The sequence below is a fragment of the Melospiza georgiana genome, chromosome 6, assembly GCF_028018845.1.
Source record: "Melospiza georgiana isolate bMelGeo1 chromosome 6, bMelGeo1.pri, whole genome shotgun sequence".
NCBI lineage: Eukaryota > Metazoa > Chordata > Aves > Passeriformes > Passerellidae > Melospiza > Melospiza georgiana.
In genome coordinates, this window is record NC_080435.1 from 41,247,952 (window position 1) to 41,273,636 (window position 25,685).

General features: G+C 41.8%; 3 protein-coding genes across 5 annotated transcripts; 1 reads left to right on the top strand and 2 right to left on the bottom strand.

Annotated features, from left to right (window-relative positions):
• Positions 1 to 20: 20 nt before the first annotated feature.
• Positions 21 to 20,607, bottom strand: MLH3 (mutL homolog 3). Of its 3 annotated transcripts, none has more exons than XM_058025596.1 (13): positions 20,551 to 20,607; positions 16,438 to 19,773; positions 12,833 to 12,931; positions 12,104 to 12,174; positions 11,025 to 11,129; positions 8,963 to 9,035; positions 8,249 to 8,320; positions 7,170 to 7,278; positions 3,920 to 4,079; positions 3,236 to 3,259; positions 2,955 to 3,036; positions 1,520 to 1,671; positions 21 to 787 (listed from the first exon to the last, which is right to left on the bottom strand). In XM_058025596.1, exons 2-13 carry the CDS (start codon positions 19,712 to 19,714, stop codon positions 698 to 700), a joined length of 4,314 nt encoding a protein of 1,437 aa, XP_057881579.1. In that variant the 5' UTR covers positions 19,715 to 19,773; positions 20,551 to 20,607; the 3' UTR covers positions 21 to 697. The 3 variants fall into 3 exon arrangements, with proteins under 3 accessions (XP_057881579.1, XP_057881580.1, XP_057881581.1); XM_058025597.1 differs by lacking the exon at positions 20,551 to 20,607 and adding an exon at positions 20,286 to 20,397; XM_058025598.1 differs by lacking the exon at positions 12,833 to 12,931.
• A 269-nt stretch (positions 20,608 to 20,876) lies between these two features.
• On the bottom strand, positions 20,877 to 22,123 carry ACYP1 (acylphosphatase 1). Its single transcript, XM_058026201.1, is given in 3 exon segments — positions 20,877 to 21,524; positions 21,891 to 22,000; positions 22,003 to 22,123. Coding segments are annotated over 3 exon segments (447 nt in total). The 3' UTR covers positions 20,877 to 21,308.
• Positions 22,124 to 22,454: 331 nt separating this feature from the next.
• ZC2HC1C (zinc finger C2HC-type containing 1C) lies at positions 22,455 to 25,640 on the top strand. Its single transcript, XM_058026200.1, has 3 exons — positions 22,455 to 22,510; positions 22,986 to 24,231; positions 24,879 to 25,640. The coding sequence occupies exons 2-3, from the start codon at positions 22,993 to 22,995 to the stop codon at positions 25,143 to 25,145; spliced, it is 1,506 nt and encodes a 501-aa protein (XP_057882183.1). The 5' UTR covers positions 22,455 to 22,510; positions 22,986 to 22,992; the 3' UTR covers positions 25,146 to 25,640.
• Positions 25,641 to 25,685: the final 45 nt, after the last annotated feature.

Sequence of the window (25,685 nt, forward strand, 5' to 3'; positions counted from 1 at the left end):
GATGCTGTGGTCGGCTTTACAGTGTGCTTTCACATGTAAATATGGTGGGACTAGGAACCCATCAACAGTTGTCTTCAAAATAGCTAAATAATTTAGCTATTGAGTTATTTCAGTGGGGATAGGTGGGGATTTAGAATCTCTCACTCAAGAACACAAACTGCAAGGAGTTGGAGAAGGCAGCTGTGTGTGTCATTCGTTGCCAAGTGAAGTGTTTCTTGATTCTAAGTTGGCCTATATATACTATTAAGCTGGTTAATCCTCATTCCAACCACTGCCATGAGCCCAAGGAGTGAGTTGAATGTGAACTTTATTAAAAAATACCTTCCAATTTTCAAAGTACTACAAAATACACTAATTAAAATTCCCCTCTCTATTATGCAGAATTATGCTGTGCTTGCAGAAAAGAAGTGCTTTGCTTCAGTAGCTGCAAGTGGCTGCAACTCCTTACACCCAGCAGTGCAGCAGTGACATAGTGCCCAGACTTCCAGTGCTATTCCTTAAGGTTGAAGATGCTTCTCCAGGCTCCAAGGGTGGGCTCCTCCTGCCATGTTCTCCTGGCTGGTCTCTGCTCCTTCAATCAGTAGTCAGAGGAGAGCTCTGGTGACTGCACTGGCTCAGAACTTGGCTTCACACAGGGGTAGTCTATCCACAGGATCATGGATCATACCAATGCTTCTACTGGTTGCAGTTTACAGTTTTAACTTTTTTTAAAATAGGTTCTTTTTTTTTTTCCAAATAGCTGCCAAGCTCTTGCCATCTTCCTAAGTCTAGTTAAATTAGGTTTAGGCTGGAGGAAGAAAAATTAAGCACAAGTCATAACTAAGTAAATAAGTTTCAGTGTTTCCATACTCTTTGCCCTAATACAGTCCTTCCTAAGTTAATATCTAATTCAAAGTCCCACCTGACTTTCAACAGAATCCAATTTAATAACAATAAAGCACAGTAACAGCAAAAGGGAGGAGTAATGATTTTGTTTTAAATTTAAATGTAACCTGATTTAAATATAATTTAAATATAACCTTGTCTAGTGGAAGGTGTTCGTAGTCATGGCAACAAGATGATCTTTGAGGTCCCTTTCAACCCAAACCATTCTATGATTTTATAATAAATGTTGCTATTCCTGTGCTTTATCCCCATTTTATAGCATCTAAAACTTTGGGAAAGTAAGCATTAGTTTAATTAGCATCTTTGCCACTAGCAGAATTTCAGAATTTCCATGCTTTCCAAATTTTACACTTCAAAACTGCAAGCACTTTAAATGTATGCTTAACCTTAAGGACACTCTTCAAGTCAGTGTGACTATTCAAATAATGTATGATAACATCCTTGCTTAAGTGTTTACAGGACAGAGGCTTTTGTCCTAAAGTTTCATTTTATTGGTAACAATATGTAACAAGTCAAGTAATATAAGGCCAGTGGTGGTGGTTTCCAACAGTATGATCTTAGCTCTAGCACACATACGTGATGCGCCTCTGATAACCCAGAGCACGGATTACCAGAGGTGTGTCCCCCACAGTACCTGTTTTTCCTGCTGTAGATGGTCTATGTCTGCAAGAGGCAGCATTGAAGGTCTTCCATGAGCACACTGGAAGGGTAGCTTACAAGATGACAAAGCTTCAATAAGCCTGCAGCTCTCCTCCAAAGTCAAATGCTCATTAAACTTAATAGCTCCTGAAAAAGAGACACATTCTTGCCCCTGCTGCCAAAGAGGACTCCACTTTCTTCTACAGCTGTGATTTTCAGTGAAAACTTTGGGGGCATCTCCCAGAGATTAGCTGAGAGGCTGCAAAGGCAACCCAAAGGCTGCAGTGTGGCAGACTTGAGGCTTGGCTCAGTTAAAGAGTCTGCTGTACAAGGAGATCAGCTTTTCATGGCTTAAACTTTAAGGTAGTCCAAGTCTGATGGACAGTAAGATTATTACATTTGGCATTTCAGGTAATGTTGCAAGAGGCAAATGGGCTTTTTGTGTGTGTGTGTGTGTGTGTGTGTTACAGCTGAAATTGGAAACAGTTCACAAATCAAGAAGTATTAAACCAAGACAACAGTTAGTAACAGTTTCACAGGCTTGAGTGGCTCTCTGTGGCTGCCACGGACAGGTGTCACTTCTGAAACCAAGTGCTAGCCCTGCCACTGGGTCCATTCTCACAAGTGAGCACTTAAAGGCATCCAGAGGACATTCAAGCACAACATTAGGGAGTTATTCCAGAGGTGTTTGCAAACTTCAGCCTGCACAGATGCAAAAGACCATCTGCAATATGCTTTCAGCCTTGAGACTTTTTTAGACACAAAAACCCAAAACCTATTGACTGCCAATTGAAAACTGAGACACTGTTGAGAAAACAGATACTTCTGGTTCACATTTGCCCTTTCAGCGTGATCTCATTGATACTGTATATGGCACAGGAATTGCAACAAGATGCTGGAGCTACTGCAGTCAAGACCAAGAAGGCCTGCTCATTGCCAGGTGCTGGAAAGCAACAGTTCCCTGAGAAGATGTAAATTTTTACCACACTCCTTCCAAAAGTACTTGAAATGTTGCGGGCACACTTAAACTACCACTTGGGATACTTAAAGGAAATAAAAAATTTGGAAAGAGTGGTTAAGTGTTCTTTCCTGCATGCTTACAAGCAGATTGTAGCACCTTCCCCTTGGCCCATCATAGAGCTGTTATTTGAATGGTTTAGAGCACACAGAGATAAATGCATCTCAGAACTGTATGTTTCACATGAAGGGAAGTATGTTAGGCCCGTACATTAATGAATTGGGGGAGTATTGTTTATCCGTTAGTGCTGTCCATGAGCATTACCTCCTCATCCCTAAGATATAGTCTTTAACCCTACAATAGCTGCAAACACATCCAAACACTGTCCCAGGGAGGATGATGTGTAGAGACAAAGGTTTGGGGGGAAAAAAAAGCCAAAAGAAAGAATGAAAGAAAAGCAGAGTTTCCCTACCATGACAGGCCTGGGAAGCTAACACCTTCAGAAACGTCAGAGGCAGTGTCCCTCGCGCTCCTCCTCTTGTGGTCTGCAATAGCTAAAAGCAGTAAGGGAACATCAGGTTACTTTCCTTCTAATATGACAAAAAAGAACTGTAACACAAAGGAAATTAAAAATGAAGAAAAGCTAGGGGATTATTTAGCCCACTCTCTCATTTGAAGCTCAACAGGCTCCCTTTGATTCACGCAGTAAGCACTGGATGTTATAGTCAACTCTAGAAGTAGAGAGCAACTCACCTCAACTTGTTCTTGAATAAGCTCCTAGAAAGAAAAAAGGTAATGTCATCAGTTGCTATTTTTCCCTTCCATCCCCCTATCCTATTTTGTTCATATCTGTGTATAACTTACTGTGTGACTGCCAGAATAAGAAAAAGTGATACTGTTTGTCTGTACTGACCACGGTGTAGAAGACCTAGGTGAAAATCCTGACCTCCCACTGCAAGTAATCACTTCAGAAATTTCTCACCCTAAAACTGCAGAACATCTGAAACAGTGGTTTTTAGAAAGCCTCACTGACCCTACTGATATAGAGATTTCATGGAAGCAACTTTAATATTGCTGATACATAAATATTGTTATTACTTATTCATTTTACTGTTCCTTCATTTAATAATTTTTCTGTTCCTGCAAGAAGCATTTACTGTCCATTCAAGCATCCATGTGCAGTAATCAGTTAAAATATCTTTGCTATACACAGTTTTTCTTAGCTTCTCCACTAGTCCAAGTCTGAAACAGTCTTCTATCATTTCAGTTATAGTTCAGTGGTTTCAGTTTGGGGACTATTTAGCTACGAAAAAGGGATGGCATTCACATTTGCCAGGGGACTTCATTGTCTCCTTCATAACAGAGATCCTGTAATTTCCTGGGCCATGAATACAGAACAAGACCCACTATCATAACTTCACCATATACACAGCTGACCTCCACAATACTTTTAGTGATAGGTTGTCTTTTCCGCCGTAATTCATTGGCTTCTCTTTCTATAAAACACATTGGCACTTTCCTCACAAGAATCAAGGAGTTGTTTGTCTCAGGAAATGATAATTCAAGACCCAAGTCCTCCAAATCTTTGTAGCAGCATCTGAGGAAGAAAAACCAAGAGAAATAAGACATCAACCACTGTGTCTATGATTCCATAGCACATGTAAATATTTCTGTATTTCTGTCCACATACATGGTTTCTCATATCACTTCCTGTAACAGTTTCCCATCTCGAAATCCATGCCTCATGAGATTCCAAGTAATTTTGCCTTTTCAGCTTACATTCAGACATGTTTTTTTGCTCCAATAACCGTGCATTTTTCATGTTCCACAACTACAAGATCTAAGAGTTCCTGTGTTATGTGAAGAGAGGCTTTGTTTCTAAATCTATAAATCTGCCTTTTCTGAAGGTGCGCGAGATGTCTGGTTCAACATAAAAACATTCCAAATATTGAAATTACACAGCATTAAGACTACTTTAAGTCTAATCTAAAAGAACTGTGATTTCAATTAACACATATGAGCAAATTTTTAAAATGGAAAAAGTATTTTAAGAAATTTATGATGGTTTAATGAACTTTATATCCTGTTAAGCAAAGAGAATACAGGAAAGAACAACCTCCAGTTAATTATGACATATGTCAGCCTGTGGATGGAAAAATACACACAAAAATGAGACTTCAAAGACAGATGAGAGCTTATCTCCAAAATGAAAACAATTGTAACAATATACACTTTATTAATTCAGGGAGTATTCACTTAAAACAAAGGTGGTAAAGGTTAGTTCTAGAAAAGAAATTCCTTGAGCAAAAAATAGAAAGAAGCAAATCTAAACTTACCTAAATCAATAATGAGAATAGTACAATTATTAGCCTCCATATGAACGTGGCTTGTGAAATTCTATTTAAAAAACAAGAAGACATGTATAGCCTTCAGCAGGCTATACAGAAAGAAAGACAAAAAGCCTATTGTGAATGAAATTACAAAATCCAAGCAGCTATTGAAGTCAACTGGGCTTTTCTATTTTTTTTATTATTATTAAAAGAAAAAATAAAGAAGGAAGTTCAAGAGAGTCAACAGAACAATGCATTACTACAATGCCTAGTAGATAAATAACAGAACCAAAGCTGCAGGTGAACCAGAGGTCCAGCTGAACGATTAAATTGCAAGCACAGCTCAAGTGAAAGGTCTTTGAGACAGGTTATTTTATTTTATTACACCAAACTTTACCTCAGAATACAGTCACAATCTGAGAGTAACAATAACAATAGAATTTAGACTTTCACATAATACTTTTAATTCCTAACTTTTTCGTAATGATAGTCTCAGAGAGCAAGGGATGAACTGCTAATACATACTGAAAAATTATTAAGTCACACAATAAAAGTACTAGTAAGCTAGCACCAGTAAGCTTCTTGCTGAAAATCACAACTGGCATCCCTCTGTGCTGAATATTCAACCAATGTCCTTAGAAGAAACACATGCCTTTTTGAGTTACTTCCTTACTCAGTTTTGTAGCATGTTTGTGATTTACCTGATGAAAATAGTAGCTCTCATAATTTATTAGCTCTTTCCAAAAGTCTTTCATGTCACCACTTAAAAGTAGATAAAAAAGGAAATGCAAAAGGTTGTCATGGATAGAGAAGGAACACCTATTATGATTTAGAGACTACGGAAGCAAGGTGTGCTGGCAACAGATGGTCAGTGTTCAACACGAGTCCTCATCTGTATCTTCATGATTGTTTATTAATGATGTGGAAAAGAAGAAGCACAGTCAAGCAAGCAAATTTGTAGAAAGCACAAAATTATTTCGGTCAGCTGAGACTAGATAGAGACAAAGTTGAACTCAACCAGAATTTAAAACAAGTAGAAAAATAGAATAGAAATCAGTAGGATGAATGAAAAATGGGCAGAAAACCAGAATTTACTCCACCTAAAGATAAATAAATACAAATTATCAGAAGTAATTTAATCTATTTCTACTTTTGGCTGGCTTCTACATAAACAACAGAAATTCAAAAAATAACCTCCCCTACTCTGTTTCTTTGCCTTGACCATCCACACAGAAGCAGCTCATGCAAGCAGCAATAGACAAAAAAGGAGACAAAATATCAGGTGTGGATATAATAAACAGAAAACATGAGCACAGCTGCAAAGCTACTGTACAAATCAATGGGATTCTCCCACTTGGAATACTGTATTCAGTTTTAGCCATCCATTCTCTAAAGTAGATCTATTAGAAATGAGAGACATTCATAGATCAGAGCAAAAATAAATCAAAGTTGAAGAAGAGGCATTACAAATATTGTGATGTTAGCAACAACATCATTGAGAGGTGGGAACAAAAAAAAAATCCAAATATTACTGAAATATGATCAACACTAAGCAAGTGTATCCCTGTAGTAGGCAACAATCTTAATAAGGACTGAATCAGCAGCTGTTGAGCTTGCCACAGGAATCACAAAAAAGAAAAGTAATGAGGTAATACTGACAGAACTTCATCTAAAAATTCAGAACAATGCACTGAGAAAACCTCACAAATGGATGTGGCAGGCGACAGGCAAGGATGTGGGGGAAAAGAAATTTCGATGCGTGTCCAATAGGTCTGCAATAGTCCAACAAGAAATCTGTATCTAAACTCTTGAAGAACAAAAGTTAGATATCCTAATTGTACCTAGGTCACCATTCTGAAACATTTGGGAAACAGTGTTCATTAGTTACTCTTGGCAGTCACCTAGGAAAAAGGAATGTGTTTTTGAAGGATTCACAATACAGATTTTCCATATCCCATCCTCCTCTTCTCAGAAAGTGCCTGTAAAGTCAGTACCTAGGTCGACAGTCTGGGCACTGCAGTCCTTTGAGCACTCCCAGGTCCTGAGCCCCAGACAGGAGGAACTGCTGGAAGCTGCTTTGGCAGTCTTCTGGCCCACACATGAAGGTTTACTTTCCCAGGGAAATCAGAGCACATTGCAAGGCACAAAAATGGCACACCCCAGGGTTTTGTCTTGAGATGTTGTAACAACGTGCCTAAGAAGCGTATCCATTTCCCTCAGTACAGAGAGAGCCAACTGGGCTCTGCTCAGGAAAGAATCAACAATTTTTCTCCTGAGTTTCATGGTCACAATATATAGATATCTTCCTGATCAACAGAGCCATCCCCCAAAATTGAGAGCTATTTGTCACTACTAACCGTAGAAATCTTCTTTGTTCTTCAGTAACTTCAATCTCCAAAGGGGGAGAGATGGAGGATGACAGTATTTTCTTCTTGCCACATGCTGCAGCTTCCTTCTCATAGGAATCTGTGAATGAAACATTTAGAAGTATCCCTCTTAAAATATTTACGGAGGCATTACCCTTAATGACCCTCTGGTTTGGCATGTAATCCTCTGCTTGGATTAAAAAATGACCACAGAATGCCTTCTCTTGAAACTTGTGGAAGACTGGGAATGTCACAAACCAGACATTCAGTCTCTGGGGAAGGGTTGGTTAATGCCACTTTGTTTTTTCCCACCAGTTCCAAAAAAGAGTCACCCTAAATAGCAAAACAACCTACTGATATATTTGGTTCAACTCAGAGAGAACAATTTTTCCACAGAAAGTCAGATATAAATGGAGTTAAAATACTATTCATTAAGCATTTCTCCCTTCAGTCTTTACCTTTTTTCAGTACCTGACCAAAAGGAGCAGAGTTCCTGGAACACTCGGCAGGAACTGCACAGTGTTTGTTGATGTAAGAGAAGGTCAATGATTTTTAAGTGCTTGATGGATGGCTATTGTGCTTTTTAGCACTGAAACCAATGGCTAATGAGCTTACACAGAAGACTATTATCCCTTTGCAAACAGTCAGACTGTGGAAATTTTAGGCTTTAAGCACAGTATTCAGCTAAAAAGGAACCAAATGAACTAGACTCTTTATTCAGCATCCCATGTCTTATTCTTCACAGTGTAACCACACAAACTTATTGATGTTGTTTTATTTCCTCTTCATTGTTTTTCCTATCAGTCTTCCTGCTCTTTCATTATGTCAGGACTATTTTAGTTCAATAGTTCTGTGGGTAGGGATCATATCTTTTATTTTTGGAAAGGCTGTAAGAATTTTCAGCTGCCAATATTATGATTGCTACAGATACTGAATGCCTGCACTCTTCTAGGGATCAGGATAAAGATGTTAAATGGATAGATATCCTATTGGTTCTGTACATGCCAGAGAGCTCATTTGTACTTTTCTGTGCACTGATTATCTGTTTCTTAGACCACCTGAATCCTCACCTGCAATCAGCTGCTCCAAGCGGATCCGTTCATGAGCTGCATGTTGGTCCACCAAAATCAGGAGGTTTCCATCTAAAAATGTACCACAACAGATGAGAAATAGGCAACTTTGTACCAGGCAACTGCAGGGGTCAGAAAGAATAACCACTTCCCAGAAGCCACATTTAGAAGATAAGTATCAGCTTGTTTCACAGAAACAAAGTGAGGAGGAGACTGTGTTGGCAGAACATAAAGTTACCATAGAACAGAAATTTAGTGATCCAAAATGGTGGTTAAATTAGGTAACTAAATTGAGTCAGAAACTCTTGTCTATTGACATGTTCATCTAACTTCAGAATGAGAGCTGAGATCACCTATAAACTGTTCTGTTTGACACTATCTTTTAAAACATTACAAAACCTACTGATTTTGAATGCCTTTTTTGTACAGCTTCAGAAAGCTTCAACAATGAATATGTCCAGACACTGTGAACAGAGACTGAAAGATATTAGCAATTTGAGTACATCTATTTTTATAACATTAATCTGAAGGCAGTAGGAACACTCAACAATGTCCAAAATAAAGATAAAGAAGATCCAAGAAATTTCAAGCAGACTAAGGTTTTCCTCTACTAACAACATCAGCCCAAGGCAAGAAGAGATTACAAATAGGACAGTGCTCCCTCTGCAGTCCACTTGACAGCCACCTCAACTTCATGCTATTAACCAGTCTTACCTGCCTTTTTTTCCATTCCATTCCTAGTGTTAATTAAACAAGCGATAAATTTATTGTCCACTTGCTGAAGAACCTGTAAGATACTCAAAAAACTCATTATAGGGCAGTACAATTCTTTTTAAAATGAAGGCAAACAAAAGAAACAACAATCAAAATGGATCAAGACCAACAAATAGCTAGTATGATGACTAGAGGACTGGAAGCCACATCTTTCCTAACCCAAAAGGCCTAGCAAAACTGGACTGAGAAGCTACATAGTTATTCTTTATCAATACATTGGGGAACTAAATATGGAAAAAGCAGACATTATTTAAGCTAAAAGATAATATTGGCAGAAGGTCAAATCACCATTAAATGGTCATGAAACAGTTTATCTAAATGGATCTAAGAGAAAGTTTCAAAATATATTTAAAAAAATCTGGATAAACTTTTTCAAAGATAATAATAAGGGCATGAGTACTAACTGTTCTAAGGTGAATGAAATGGCCAGGTAGAAACCTCCTTGAGTTGGGAATGAAAGCTGTGCACAGTGACTCTGAGTAATTGATCTGTTGCTATCACCAGAAGAGAATGTAAACAACTTTTTTTAAACTTGATAATCATCTGCAGAAGAAAGGAAGAGTTTTTCCCTTCATTTTTGATGCAGAATTTGCCTCTGTGACTTGATTCGACTTTCCCCTCAAGGATCAGAAATCCACCAGAGCAACATGCAATACTGAGATGAGGTGCACAATGCTTTCAGTATCTTATTGTTAGATTTCAAATATACAGATATGGTGTTATGGAGGAATTTCTCCCAATGTTACATAGACAGCTCACCCTGAATTCTCTGTTTCACAACACGTTCACCTGGTAGGTAAAAATTAATGGATGACTCTATTTCTTTGAAGGGACACAACACTAATGATTCTTTTTATTCTTTTCTTGTTGCATGATGCAACATTTTCTGCTTTTAATCTTTGTAGAGAGATTCTCAAAATTGCTGTAGGGTACTGGAAGTAGTATTTTGTTTTTTCAGAGACAGAAAGTAGTAACTTCCTCTAGTTTTGCCTTCTTGAAAACGTAGAAAGGAAAACACAATACAGGTAAACACAGAAACATTCAGTAAGTTTCAAAGAACGGTTCTTATTATGAGAAAACAGACAAATGGTACCTTCTATTCTCCATCTTTCCTCTCTTGTCTTTGTGAAACATAACCTGTTCACTACAGTAACTTTATTTATTCCTATTGTTCATGCACTCACAACATAAGTAAGGGAATCATTTGAATCATCTCCACCCTGGAGATGAACATTACCATGCCTCACAGAGTCAGAACCTGCAATCTCAAAGTCAGCAGCCTGACTGCATAAGAGAAGTGTCAGCTGGACCTTTGGGTCTTTTGTCACTGGGATGCAAGAGAGGGAGAGAATCCACTCTGGCATTCCTACCCAAGCAAACCATCGCATATGTAAGCTGAAGACTTATATTTACATTAGCTTTTAACACTCAAAACATTTGATTAAAAAAACACCAAAATAATAAAACTTGATGTTATTATGCCACTATTAAAGATCACTTTTAAGTGCAGACATAAATTTTAGGGTGAAATTTCAAGTTTTTCCATTAAAATTTGGATTTGATTTTGAAATCCCTCTACTAAGGAATTACATTTCTAAGGTAAATAAAAAAGGAAGATACAGGGCACAGATTTAATAGAAATAAGAACTAAGAAAATGCTAAACAACAAATATAAAAACTGTACTTTGAACTATTATTTAGTTAATAATGTTTCTAAGCAGCAGTAACAGGGCTATCTCTTGATTTTGATCTAATCATACTAGTCAAGTAGCTTTAGAGTCACTTGCAGATAGCTGGTTAACCATGAGATGATACCAGGATATGGCATGACACACATGTCTGCTGGTATCACATATGACCAAGAATTCTGTTAGTGCTTGTGAAAATTAGGAATGTGAACTGTTTTCCTGGATATTTCTTTCCTAGCAGGTAGAAACATCAGCAAATCCCATGTGCTGAGCAGGATTTTGGGGATGAAAGCAAGTAATAGATTATATTGTACCTGCATTGAACGAACCATGTCTTTGGTGAAACGATAAGGATACAAGATATTGTGAATTTTCACAGCCAGACTGTCAGCCTGACCACTGGTCACATCAACTGCAATCTGTAAAAACAGGATTCCACATCAAGGAAAAGCTCAACAGTGTGGCAAAAAACCCCAAATACACAGAGCAGATACTCCCAATGAACCATTTTAACAAAAACTAGAAATAACTCTGCATTTCACAAACCAAGGTTTCTATACAAGAATAACAGCAACTAAAAAACCATCTGGCAATACCTTTGCTTCTACCACCACGTATCTTTCCCATCTGGCTATTACCTGCTAATTTCAATGCATCCAGCTGATTCCAAGTAGGTATCAAAAGCTGAAGTTAATGATCAGCCTACGTGAGCTCTCAGGGGATGGCATTACAAAGGATGCATTACCCCGGAATGAGTCAGAGCACACGTCACTGCAAGGCTGAACAGAAGTGTTCCCTTCCAGAAACTCACCAGCAGGTGGTTTGCACTCCGTGCCTATTGTTTGCAGGTGGAAATGGTTACATACATATGTTTACACACACACAACATGAGGATTAAAGATAATGCTACCTCATGACAGCAAAGGAAGTTTTTATAAAAGCTCCAACATTGTTTCCCTCTCACATGCTGTAACCCTGCCAGGCTTTAAAAACAGCTATGTTAAAATACACTTTTAAGACCTGTTCAAACCTGGGTTATTTTATCTCTGTCCACAAAGCAGACAAACACTATATTACAATTTTGCCATTCGATAACTTCTAATTTTGAGATGACTGTCTCTGTACAGGGAAAGACAGTTTACAATGTTCTGGTTTTGGAATTATGTAAAATGAAAGATTAGCCTGATACCTGCCTCTCTTTGAATAAACCCACAACAATGACTTGCATCTAAACAGTCTGTAAAAACCAAAACTTCCAGGTCCACAGTGTAATATATCCGTGGATAACTTATAGGCAACAATCATTACATTTGCAATTTTGGACCCAATGTCAGAAAATAACAAAAATCTAAAATTATTCCTATTTCAGCATGAGATGCAAGGCAATACTTACCTCTGGGCAGGGAACAAAAACAGGATTATCCCATTCCAAAAGCAATGACTGGAGGGATTCCCCTTCAGCATCTAGGAAAGAACACACAGATAATAGAGGAACTACCACCACCTGTCAATAGAATAGAATGTTCACTGGGGACCTCAACCTCACTCAAATATTATTTCTTTTTTTTCCTTCACAAAAAGGGGAGAGTGTACAAATAAATAATGGAACATGGCACTAGGCTTCTGTACTGTCTGCTTTAACTAGGAAGGGCAGTGTGCATCCTTCTGACTCCTGAAAATGCTACAGCACAATTCAACAGGCCTGGAAAAGGGGTGGAGGGATTGTAGGGAAAGAAAGACCTGTTTAGCTACCCACTCCCTCAGGACAAAGTTACATACCAAAAAGATTATTTCATCCTTTCCACTGCAAAAAAAAAAAGTGTGAGGATTGAAGCTATTTTTCACATTCCAAGGCTGGAATGAGTACAAAGAAGTGAGTAGGTAATTATTCTTTAAATTCATGACATAATTCAACAAAGAACTGGGTATTTCATCCTGTAAATAAGTATTCTTTAACCTGCCTTCAACCCAAAAATTTTTTTTCCAGTTCTAGATCTGAGATGACTCACACAGTCCCATTGTTAACAGACCTTGAGTAATTCTGGTTCCTGTTGGGACATCTGGGAGAATTTTTTTATTTGTTTTTACCACAGAACACTGTGTCCTGGAAAGCTGGCCCTACCTCTCAGATTCTGGCTTGTCTGAGTCTTCTCTTTCTGAGGTCTAGGAAGGAAGGGAAGCACAATCTCACTTCTAAAGGGATGGCATCTGAACTGAAACCCTAAACAAATAATAATTATTTGTTGCTGCTTAATAAGCAGCAAGCAAAATTACTAAAAGCTATACATCTACCATATTCTTATAAAAGAGCATGTGCTTAGCCCTGTAAAATTTCAAGTATCACACAGATTCTGCAACCTAACATTGAGAAATAACAACACATACGTAAAAAGCTGAGAATTATCAGACATACACACCTTAGGAAATGTAAAAATATTACCATGGTTTCTGCAGGACTGTATGTAAAAATTGGCTGATGCCTTAAACTTGTAATAATTATTTCCAGAATTAGTGCAACCAGAAGTGTTTTCCCCAAAGAGAAAGGATGCACATAGTAGTCTATCAAAGATCAAAACATTGTTGAATTCCCTCTGTTAAGGAGCAGCAAAACTGTCAGTCTATCACCATTCCTATCAATATTTAATACAGTTATCAGGAATTTGTAAAACTGAAAACTACAAGTCAGTGAGCCCACATGAGGTAAAAGAGTTAGTCCAACAATATGTTCTCACCCACCCAGAAATGATTTAATATTACAAACTTGTATTGTTATCAAGAGTATTAAGAAAAGTGGCTCAGATTTCCAGCACGTTGGTAAACATTTCACCCTTCCTTTGGTACAATTCAGTCTTCTATTCTTTGTGAAATAATAATGAATTAATAAAGTTCCTTTCTACCAAGAAATTAAGGGTGTGCATTCAGGAAAAGAGGCAGAGTGATAATGCCAAAGAAAACGAGCTGTGTGCTGATAAGCTCAGTGTGAAAAGGCTCTATAAAATCTTGGGCCAGTCCATAGACTCCTGACTGTTGGCTCCATTCCAGTGAGGACTAGTGACCCTGGGGACTGAGAATCCTTTCAAGAATCCAAATGGGCAGCCCAGCACTGGAGAGTAACTCAGCATCCCATTGTCACAAAACCCAGAGGAAAGGACAAAATGGCCTGATGTAGTTCCTGCTAAACTGTGGCAAATTGAAGAGTGCTGCCTAATTCAGACTCTGGCATAACTTTTATAACTATTGTCATGAAAAGACAATATCAAAGTTCAGGGAAGAATCTACCATCTGTAATAAAACAAGTCCAGTATTTTATACATGTGATAGACAAAGAGTCATCTCCCTGGGTTTTTTTTTTGAAGGAAAAATCCTTGTTCAAGATATATATTGCTCAGAAAGTTAGGATTTACTTGCTCCAAGGCTGGTGAGACTTAGACTTGGCAGAGATATTATTAATATGATTCTTCTGACAAGTAGCATCAGAAAAGGTGGAGAGGATAGTAAGGTATATACTTCATGCAGGCAAGCCCCATACAACTACCATGCTTGAGCATTCATTTTCACTTGCCTCAGTTAGATCATGAAGATATTTCCATGTAATGACACAACATAATGTAAGGAACAAAAATTGCAAATATAGCTGGCGTAACAATAAAGACCAGGTTGAGCTAGGATAGTTTCCTACCCCACAAATGCATTGTTAAAGAAGGCACCCAATGGTGAAATGAAGTTTGATGAATTTTCCTGTAGCAATCAGTTTAATCAGTATGAAGCTGCCTGGGTCTGGCCTACAAAATCCAACATCTCTGTTGAGCATGTGGCTTGTGGCTGGAAAAGATGTCAGACAGCCACTGCTGTCATGAAAAGGAGGGTATGGATTGTTCTTACCTACTTCCACCTATTGCTAAGCAGTGTAACTTCCCTAGAATTGTGTAAAGATGCTATTCTTAGGGGCTATGAAATTCTAAGTCAAATTCTAACACAACATGGGGTTACTGACACTACTCTAAAAACCAAAATGAAAGCATACAAGTGAGGAAATGATTCTGCTCCTGGGCCTTAACAGCAGTCTAAAACAGTGCTCAACATTAAGAGACATGAATGCTGTGTTAGGACACAGTTATATTTATTCCTATGGCTGAAAGGAGCAACCATCCTTTGCTTCAAAAACATATGAAAGAATGTGTTTGTTGAACTTTGAAAACCTAAGACCTACAGGATCTAGCCACAGTTCAAACACCTTGTGAACAATTGCAAGGTCCAGCTCTTAATCCAAGTAAAGAATAAAATCAGACATATTGCCAAGGAACTGGCAGAGGTAGAAAGACTGGCACCACTGATACAACAAAGAGTAACACCAATGCTAAGGCTAAGGACAGTGCCATGGGAGGTAAAAAGATGCAATACAACACGTGTCTTCAAAGCCTACACACTGTACATCATCTGAAAGCATAAGAGTACATATCTCTATAAACATGAATGCACTATCCAACATTTTGGATAGAAGGTCAAGTTCTGCATCTCAGGGCTTTGGCTGGTTACTAAAGAGTACTGTGAGCAACAAAACTGGTATACCACAGAAACAAAAATATTAGTCAAAAAGTGTATCTTTGCACTTGCAAGTAGTTTTGCTTAATAAAAACTTGCATCACATTTTCTTCAGATAATTAGATAGATATTAAAAGCTTTTGGCATCAATTATTATACATAAAGGGGAATAGCTCAACAACTGAAACACCTACTGCACCAGTGTTTCTGTGACTGGTGACAAACAAGGAAGTAACAGACAAAAATGGAACAAACCAAAGGCCATGACAATTGATTAGACAAATTTTTAATATGATAGCTAGAAAGAAGTCCAAACTACTTTTTCAAAATAATTTATGTAGTAGAAAATAAAGTCTACACCAAGAATGGCTGCATCTTCACTCATACAATCTGCCTACAGACAGAATGCAAAACAAGAACACAGATATTTTTTCCCTTAAAGGGAAAATTATCAAAGACAGTACTAGACAGACAAACTAGATCAGGAATATAGAGATATTCCTAGACAGATCTACAAGACTCATGAACACTGTGCCCATGAAAAAATAATACTATGCAGGATTCTTTCACTAGTGGAAAAAGCCCACCATCAAAAAAGCAACAATGCTGCACAACATCTGCTACAAAGTGAGAAAGAACAGCCCTTCTAAAATCCATGGACAGGAGACTACACTTTCTCAATGAAGTTAGATGTTTTCTTTATCTTTCACGGATTGCTTTAAATTTTGTATGCAGTTTGAAAAAAGATCATTTTAATATAAGGTTCTCTTTAACTACACATTCTTAGAAACATAACTATTTAGGACAAAATGGTAAAAAACACAGTACTTTTCTGGTACACCTCTTTTGAAGTATATTCCTCATTTTACATGTGACAACAGCTATATGTAACTGTTATCACAGAGAATGTCATGATGCCCAGCGAAAAATAGGCAGCTATCAGTTAATTGTCATGCTGCTGACATTTCTTTTTATCATTTTATTTAAAAAGATCTTTTAATATCTTTACTGTTAATGTTTTACTGTCTCCACAGTTCCCAACACTTTCTTGTTTTCCATGCAGCTATTAACTATAAGGTAGTAACTAATGCAGTAAAAGCTCTCAGGTACTGCCAGCAAGTTTATTTCATGCACCTAGAAGAAGAGTTTTCCTCATTCCATTTTTACAACCACCACCCCTCTTACCATTTTCTGAAACAACATTCACAGCCATTGTTGTTATATCTTGAATGCAGGCAGTTTGAAATCCTTCACAAGGAGGAGTGCCATAGGTGCTGAGTCCAGTTGCTTTATTGATGTACACTGTCTTACCCGATAAAGCATCGAAATCTTGGAGCCAGACAGAATCATTCCTCAGATTGCCTGTGCTCATGTTGTCATCAGAGAACAAGTGCCTTTGCAAGGTCACGTGGGGAACCTCAGTATCTTTCATATTTTGTTCTGAGGATTCACCTAATGTACTTTTGACTTTACAGATGATGTCAGTACAATCATTTTTAGCAGGTGATGCTAAAACTGAAGAGACTGTGTACTCTCCTTCTATGCTGCTGAGTGGTGATGAGCTGACAGGACTCTTCACAGACTCTGCTATCACACCATCTGATTGCGAGCACACAGCTTCCTTAGAAATGCTGGACTTACACTCCCTCATTTTTTCCACTGAGGATTTGTATGTTTGACAAACATTATACAAAAAATCATTATTTGAGGATTCACAATCAAAAGAATGGACATCTTTTCTATTTGAGTCTGTTTGGAACTGTTCACCAAGTTGTTCTACTTCTTTGTGATCCGTTTTCATTCTGGATAGTTTCGATGATAACGATCCTGGAGATCTTCTACAACTTGTGGTTTTGTTACTAACCAGAGAGTAATCAGACAATGTCAAAGGACTCTGACAAAGGGCTCGTTTGTCCTGTGACATTTCTCCACTGCAAAATAAAGTCTTTTCCAAGGAACCAAAACCTTGGCTAATATTATTAGAATCTTTATCTTCTGCCGCAGGTGGAGTTTCACAACTGCCAAAGTTATCATGATTGCCATTCCCATCCTTTGAAAAGTCAGAGTTAGTTTCTGAATTAAGAACTGGGAGACCACATTCATTTTGCTCTGATGTGGGTGTTGGTAGTGTAGACTTAACTTTTCCATAATATCTCCTGAATTTCTCTAATGATCCCAGCTGTGTGGACAAGCTCAGTTTCTTAGAGGGCTGCAATCTTGGCACAGCTATCTGCCTTCTAGTGTTTTTGATAACAATTCTCTTGCGAGGAATACCTGAAGAAGTTGCCAGTGGCAATTCCGCACTGTTCGATGTTTCATAAGGTCGTTTATTGGCAGCAGCAGGCAGAGCTGTCTCCTCCCTCACCCCATGTGACAAAGCTTTGTTCTCATGACCATCAGTCTTGCATACTTCTCTGGTAAGAGAAGCTGTATATTCTTTATTAGCATTACTGGAAATACCCTTAGCATTTGAAGACTGAATCACAACATTTACTTTATGGTCAAAAATATCCTTGGCACTGACACGGGCAGGCCTACACTGTGAGTTTGATGCAAGATTTGTTTCTGTCTGTTCACAGTCATGTGGGGACTCATTTTGCACAACACTTTTTATAAGGTCTGTAAGGCGCGACTTTAATGGTATTGAACTAACAGCCCCTCTTCTGGCATCATCTATCACTTCAGCTGCTCCCCTGTTTCTTCTTGCATTACACAGTGTTATTAATGAACTTCTAGAGACAGTTTCAGGTCCCACTGCTGTTTCAGTGGGGTCTTCTCTCTCAAGCAGTGATTGAATAACATCCTTATTTAAGACAAGAACCTTATTGCTTTCCTGCATTACTTGACCTTGCTGGCTGCCCACATCTTTTATATTATTCTCTGCACAATCCTCTAGGTCACCACAACCATCTATTTCCCTTATTTCTGATCTGACTCCTCCACTGAAAGAGGAACAAAGATGTTCTGAAGGTTTCAGACGAGTATCAGATACTTTTTGGGAACCGCTAGTGTATTTTGGCTTCTGTTCTGAGGTATTTGATTTAATTAAATCAGAAACTGTGTCATCTTTGCTTGGCAACGGAATCTCTGCTTTACTGTTTCTACATGGATCAGATGATTCAGCAGTGTTCTGAACTGGGGCATTTTTAGTTTCCTGTACATTTTTACTTGACTCTATAAGACTTGAACTTTTTTTCCCAGTAATGGATTTCCTCTTGACATCTTTTGATTGCAAGCTACATATTTCATAAGAATCCACAATTTCATTACATGTTTTCTTAAAATTTTCCTGGATGCTCTTCTCATCAAGAATTGAAGGCTTCAGAACTGGAGCATTATGTAAACAAAAGTCATTGTGTTCATTAAATTCTCTGATGTCCTCACTACAAGGTTCAATAAATAAATGCTCTCGTTTCAAAAATTTTTTCACTCCTTCCTCTATGCAAGTTAGAAGAACATCCCAGTTCTGGAACTCAATCAGAGTCTTTGCAGGCTCCAGGCACACATCATAGTCACTGTATGCACAGGTTACATTGAGAATAAAGATCCCATACAACTCTGGCCCACAGCGATGGCGACCAGGACTTGAATTAGCCTGTCGGCTTGCAGGGACACTCTTTGCCTTGCAAATTAGGCTTTCTTTTCTTAATAAAAAATCAATTAGTTTATGTAGTCTTGTCTTTAAAACCAGCCTCCTATTCACATACAAGAACTGCATATTCTTATTGTAATGTCCCTCAGTACTGATAAAACCATTTATCTCAAATCCCCCAGACTTGTGATTTATTTCTCGTAACTTCTGGGATCTGCCCAGTCCATAAATTTGACAAAAACGCGAGTACACATCTCTTGTCTTAGGGAGCTGAAGCACCATGGAACAAGAAACATCGTTTCTTAAGGAAAGAGAAACAGAAGGATGCATTAGGGAAACAGCCTCTACCTTCTGTCTCACTCTCTCAATTTCCAGCACAGGATCCATACACTTTCTCCTCACTGGTACCTGATGGAACAGATTGCACACGGTGACTGTAGTTCCGCCACTTGGTCTGTTCAACTCAGCTTCACACACTTCCAGTGCTTGCCCATTGTGAAACAGTTTCAAAAATGTTTTTGCTGTCCTGCTGGTCTTAGATGAGATTTCCACTACACTGGCCATGTTGGCTATACTTGCCAAAGCCTCTCCTCTGAAGCCATAGAAAGTCAGGTTCTCCAAGTCTCTCACTGAGCTGCACTTGCTGGTGAAGTAGCGCTTTCCAACAGCCTTTAGGTCCTCCTTCCCAATCCCAGAGCCATTGTCCACCACCTGGATCTTAAAAGCTTCCAAATCCACCCTGATAGCTACACATGTTGCTTTGGCATCGATGCTATTGAGGACAAGCTCCTCGACACACTGCCCGAGTGAGTTGACAGTGACTCCAGAACGCAGCCTGGCTCGCACATCTTCCACCAAACGTTTGATCATGTCAAAATCTGATAGATGAGAGCCACAAGAAACCGCAGGGAGCTCACTGCTCCATATTCCTTAAAACACGGAGAGATAAAGGGGGAAAAATTAAATAAATACAAATTAAAGACCTGAAAAGACTTTGATTTATTTCATTCATCCTCATAGATACACTTCTCTTAGTTTTCTTGGCATTCAGAGGCTTTTTCTGTGATTATTTTCATGCTCATGCTCTGACTACACATTGTCAGCGCCTTCAGGGTAGACAGCCAGAGCCTGAGCCTAAGCTCCTTACTAACATGCTGTGCTCTCAAACTTACCATACCCAAATCACACTCCTACCGTGGGAGGCAAAACTCAAAGAACCTGTAAGCAAAAGGTTTCTACTGCAATTTTCATCAGAATTATAGAGTAAATATCACCAAGAAGTGGGCAGAAAGATGCTTTTCTCCTGTTTTTACATCCCCACAAAAACTGACAGTCCTGGTCAAATAGCATCTGCTGCTACTTACGCAGGAAAGGAGCAAAGCACGCTTAGCAATGGGTGTCAGGCACAAAGAGCAAGCTGTTTATGCAAAAGGGAACCCACTGTTTTCAAGTCCTTGGCGCCTAGTGGTTTCCTAGTGGCATTCAAGGGGCCTGCTAGCCGTGCCCGGGGACCCGGTGCCGCCGCTGGGACAGGTCTGCCGAGGCTCCCTGGCCGCGGGGGCTGAGGAGGGCAGCGCGGACCCGCGGCTCAGCTCGCCAGCACACGCTGTTCGTGCCCCCCCTCACGGGCGGAGCGCCCTCTGCTCCCTCTCCCCGGCCGCCCTGGGCCCCGCTCCCGCGTCCCGCGCCGGCCCCTCAGCACCCACCGGACAGGGGCGGGCCCGCAACGGCCGCAGCGCGAGACCGCCGGGGCCGGGCCTCCGCGTCCCTCGCGCGGGCCGACAGCCCGTGCGCAGCCGCGAGCGGGCGGGGCCCGGCGAAGAGCACGCCGGGAGTTGTAGTTCCCCCCTCCCCCCCTCCACTGGGCCCAAGGAGGCCGGGGAAGGAGAGAGCTCGGCCCGGCTCCCCCCTGGCCATTCCCGCACAGCGGCACCGAGCGGGGAGACTGAGGGGCAGATTTGGCAACCAGACCCCGCTCCGAGGGCCGTCATCCACTCAGCCCCTCCATCCGACAGCCATTCCACAGAGAAGGTGAAATCCAAGCAATTTTATTCTACAGAAAATATGAAGTTCTGGGATAAAATAAATTGTTTCTGAGACATTCAGTACATAGAAATAATATTTTAGTGATGTTTTCTAGCGGCACTAACCCTGTGATTTTCTTCACATGAGCACCACACTACAAATTTCAGTTTTATCTCATGTACAACTCCCGAAACCACATACACTTGGAAACAGAGGTTCTGGCCCTGAACAGCCCCTTTAACAGAGACAACACAGCCCTTCCACTATCCACAGGAATTCTGTGAAAAGCTGAGCATCAAACTAACAAAACAATAAATTAGAAATTTAATAAAATAAAGTTCTCTAAAGCAGAACATTGGCTGACTGAACGAGTGAGGAAGAGGGACAATGTTCCATGAGCGCAGCTCACGCTTCAGAATTTGCTTCTTCCTGGACAAAGTCACTTCAAAATCTGGAATTCCTTGTGCTCCAGCGCCTTGATCTTCTTCTCATTGCTGAACTCTGCTCGGCTGATACGGGACTGGGGACTTCCTATCTTCTTGAGCCATTCCTGCAGCTCCCGCACCCTGACAGCCGGACCCTGGATTTGTCCTTGCACAGTGCCGTGGCTGGTATTCTGGACCCAGCCAACAAGCCCCAGCTTCTTAGCCTCTGCCTGAGAAGACAATGCAGAGCAAAATGAGGTTAATCCAAACTGTAAGAGAGCAACAGAACAGCATTCGCATACAGGAGACAATTTTGTGGGCAAGACACAGACCTCCAAGGAAGTTCCTGTGGCTCAGGCAACAGGAAAGCAGCGGAGGATTCACTCCACTACTCAATATATTCTTTCACACGAAATACAGGAGCTGAAACTCTCTCTTCAGTCATGCTTACATAACCCGGCCGGGCTGCCAGCAGCACCGCGATGCCGGCCCCCTTTAGCAGCAGCCGGAGCTCAGCCCTCAGCCGCGGGCTCGGCCCCTCCAAGGCGCCCGCAGCGGGCTGACAGCAGGCACGCCCCCGGGACCGCGGCACGCACCTGAGTGTACTTGCGGAAGAACACGCCTTGCACCTTGCCGTGCACCTCGTAGTCCACGGACACCAAGCCCTCGCCGTCCGCCATGGCGGCAGCGCCCGCTTCGCCGGCTGCCGCAGCCGCCGCGCGACCTGCTGCGCCTGCGCCCCGCACCGGCCGCCGGGGGCGTGGCCTCCCTCCCGTGGCCAATGAAGAGCCGTAGCGGGGTCGGGCCGGTCCCTCATTCGCCGCCTCATGAATAATGCCCATCCGACGGCCTCGCGAATAATGCATATGGGACCGCCTCATGAATAATGCATATCGGGTCTCCTCACGAGTAGTGCATCTCGGACCGCCTCATGAATAATGCATCAGGGCCGCCCACGGGCGCCGCGCTCGTGCCGCGGTGGAACGGCCGCGCGGCCGGGAGCGATCCAGGGGCGCGCGCCGGCCGGAGCGGCGCCGGTCTCCCGGCAACAGCCGCCGGCAGCGCGGGGGCGGCGCGGCGGGCACAGCTCCGCGCCGGGCCCCGGGAGCCGCGGGCAGCGGCAGGACGGGTCGGGTCTCTCGGGCCGTGAGCGCAGCGTGCGGCGCGCAGCTTGCAGAGGAAGGAGGCCGGCGGAGCGCCGGGCGCAGCCCCGCAGGTAACCCCGCTCGCCCCGCAGGTAACCCCGCTCGCCCCGCCGCGCCTCGGGGGATGTGGTGGAACGAGCCACAGGAAGATCGTGCCGAGCTTGGTCGGACTCCTGCATGTCAGATGTGTGTGACAAAGTGAAGGGACACGTTATGGGGAACTGGCCGGGTACTATAACAATTCCTCTGTCATTGCAGTATATTTCTGCTGCTACCATGGTAAGGAAATGCTCAGACAGAAAGAGAAATAAAAGTATGTCTTATTTCTGTCTGCATAAACGGTTGGGACTGGAAGAGGCAGCATGGAAACTCCCTAGATGGAAGGAATGTAAAGATTTATAGAAAGCAGGAAAGTTACAAAACCTTTACTAATACTTATAACCTCTGTCTGCAGCGTCCATGCATAAACTGTTAGGAAAAGATTTGTCCAGTTTTGGATAAAATTGTTTGTAATGGCTTAGCTTCTAATCTCAGGCTCTTTCTCAGGCACTGAATGGATTTTTTTCCACCGGGGGCTCCTGTGGTGGAAGCTACTAAGTTTTCTCCTGGTTCCCAACTGAAATACCAGAAGGACAACTTTCAGCGTAGACTCATACTTGACAAAGAGGAAAGTTTAAAATATCTCTATGCACAAAAGAACCAAAGATATTCCTACTCTATGTCTGCAGAAAGCACTCAGGACAAGCCCAGGCATGGAGGCTTTCAGTCAGGTGGACTAGAGAGCAAGTATCTCATCAACCAGACCTGCACTCTGTCAGCTAAATCCTTAGGCAGACATAAAGAAGGAGTGGACCGTGCATATCCCCTGCAACCAATTTCTCACCACAAGAGTGCAAGCGATCCACTGCTCAGCACTGGAAGTTCCCCCCACGTGCAGGAAGCTCCAAATAGTAAATCAAGCTCAATAAGCAAAGAGATGGTTCCAGCTGGGAGATCTCAGTTAGCTGCAGTGCTCTGCCCTTGGACACGACAGCCTGAACCATCAGCTCTCCATCTCTGCAGGAGAGAGCTGGCCTACATCCTAAAGCTAGAGGAAGATAGAAGGAACCTAGAAGAGGCAATTCAAAAGAAAAAGGCCCTTCTTGGAGAGAAGCTAAAGAGGACAGAGGAGACACTTAGGAGGATTCAAAGAGAGAAGGAGCTTATCAAGGTAGAGAAGAGAAGAGAAAGTGAAGTGGAGAGGACCCATGAGCAAAAGGCCACGAGGCACCCTGAAGAGAAAACTTTCAGAGCTGCAGACACACCAGGTGTTGGGACCTTCAGCGAGGCACAGTCTGCAGAGGACTCCATCCCCAAGCCTGGCACCACTCCCCACCCCCAAGAACTGGCTGTGGGGAACCTCAAGGAGTGGCTGGTGGTCGCAAAACACAACAAAACAAACAACAGCAAAATACAAGACAACATCCCCATGGAGCATTTAGCTTCTAGTTCAAAACTGGTCCCCAAACAGAGCCCTTCACTCTCTGCCCTCTCAGACCGAGATTCTGACGCCCACCCATCTGCAGAGATGCCTCACATGCAGGCTGCCAGTGCTGTGGAGCCAGAGGGCTTTGGACAGTGCAGCTTCTGCAAACGTAAGTTTCTCTGCGAAAGGCTTGAGAAACACATGAGTATCTGTGGCAAGAACCAAGACTCCAAGAGGAAAGTGTTTGACTCTAGCAAGGCCAGAGCTAGGGGAACAGAACTGGAACAGTATCAGCAGCAGCAGCAGCAGAGCTCAAGGAGTCCTCAGGTAAAGTGCAGTCCCTTTGCCTCCCTGGATCCACATCTACTGTTCCCACTCCTTCCACTTCAACCTCTGACTGAGGTGCAAGCACCTTCCCATGTACATGGGGCCAAGGGATACAATGCAGCTATTGTCTCTGAAAGGTTCTTGCCAAATGGATAAATAGATCCATTTAAAATCTCATAGATGGAGGCAGGAGTCCTGACTTGGCTTTGTAACGTGTCAAGGGTGTACCACTGGAGAAAGCTCACTTCCTTGCTGTAGTTAGGATGCAGAGTGGTTCTGCTGCAGTAAAGCTCTGTGACATCAGGGACTGCAGTGAGCTGACTGAAAATCCAGATAATAGCACAATCTGTTAATGAAGGCAGTGGAAACGGGCCTTCCTGAAAAGGAGATGTAGCAACCCTCTTTAGTTCCTTGGCCCTACTGCTTGCTTTTCTGGTTATCCTGAAGCTCTTCCTAAATACTGATGTTTCCATCAGTATTTCCTTTACATCCTCCTTTGTGCTGGTCTTTCTGACTCCCTCTCAGGCTGGGTTTTATGTCAACAGGGAATGCACAGGACAGGTGACATGGGTTGGGCTCTGAGTGTAAGTTTGAGGACAGAGGCTGATGGTGGTCCCAGTTGCCCTGACTGCCTTTCCCTTCCACAGAGTAAAACACCACCCAGAAAGAACAACTGGAAACAGAAGCACGAGGCTCTCATGCACATCATGTCACAGGCCCGCCAGGTGGAGCAAACCCTCGCTAAGGGGAGCAAGGTCTCTGGCCTGCCCCCCCTGCCTCCCATCGACAACCCAGACTACGTTGCCTGCACCTACTGCGGACGAAAGTTTGCTCCCCGAGCAGCTGAGAGGCACATTCCCAAATGCAAAAACATAAGGAATAGGCCCCCACCTCCACCACAGAGGAGGCTCTGATGAGGCAGTGCCAGCTGTATCTGCTGCTGTGATTCCCTGCCTGGTTTTTGCCAGATCCACAGTTATGCACATTTGTGTTTTCTGTAGTCTCAATACTGGCTGCAAGCTTCTATGAAAAGCCAGTGAACAGCTCAGGATGAATCAGCTGAAAAACAGAAATTGTATACTTTGACCTGCACCCTAGGTTGCCCCACAAAAGATGTCCCTTTCCTCAGCATAAGAAGCTCAGGATCAGAAATTCCAGGGGTTAGAAAAGCTAGCAATAGCAGGCACTTGCTGTTTAAATCCTTAAGTCAATTCATGTGCATAGAACAAGGATACTCTGAATCAGCCAGGCCCTTGAGGCAACAGAACAACCGTAACAAACAGATTTTTAAAAATGGAGTTTTCTTCCTGCAGGCCAAGTTGCTAGGAACCTCTAAAAGCAAAGCTTTCACCCTTCCTGAAGTCATCTGCTTATTTCGTCTTGGTTGCTGCAATGGGAGGGAATTATGACAAAAATATATCCCTTGTTTTCTTCTCGAGATGCTATTTTTCTAG

Bases quoted from the DNA above. Each gene is read 5' to 3' on its own strand.
- MLH3 (XM_058025596.1), bottom strand. From the start codon at position 19,714: ATGATCAAACGTTTGGTGGAAGATGTGCGAGCCAGGCTGCGTTCTGGA. The intron at 1,672-2,954 runs GTAGGGAAACTC...TCTCTTTTTCAG, and splicing joins AGCTTCCCAGGCCTGTCATG to GAGCTATTAAGTTTAATGAG. The intron at 788-1,519 runs GTACTGTGGGGG...TTCTTCCTCCAG, and splicing joins ATCTACAGCAGGAAAAACAG to CCTAAACCTAATTTAACTAG.
- ZC2HC1C (XM_058026200.1), top strand. From the start codon at position 22,993: ATGGATTTTTTTCCACCGGGGGCTCCTGTGGTGGAAGCTACTAAGTTT. The intron at 24,232-24,878 runs GTAAAGTGCAGT...TCCCTTCCACAG, and splicing joins AGAGCTCAAGGAGTCCTCAG to AGTAAAACACCACCCAGAAA.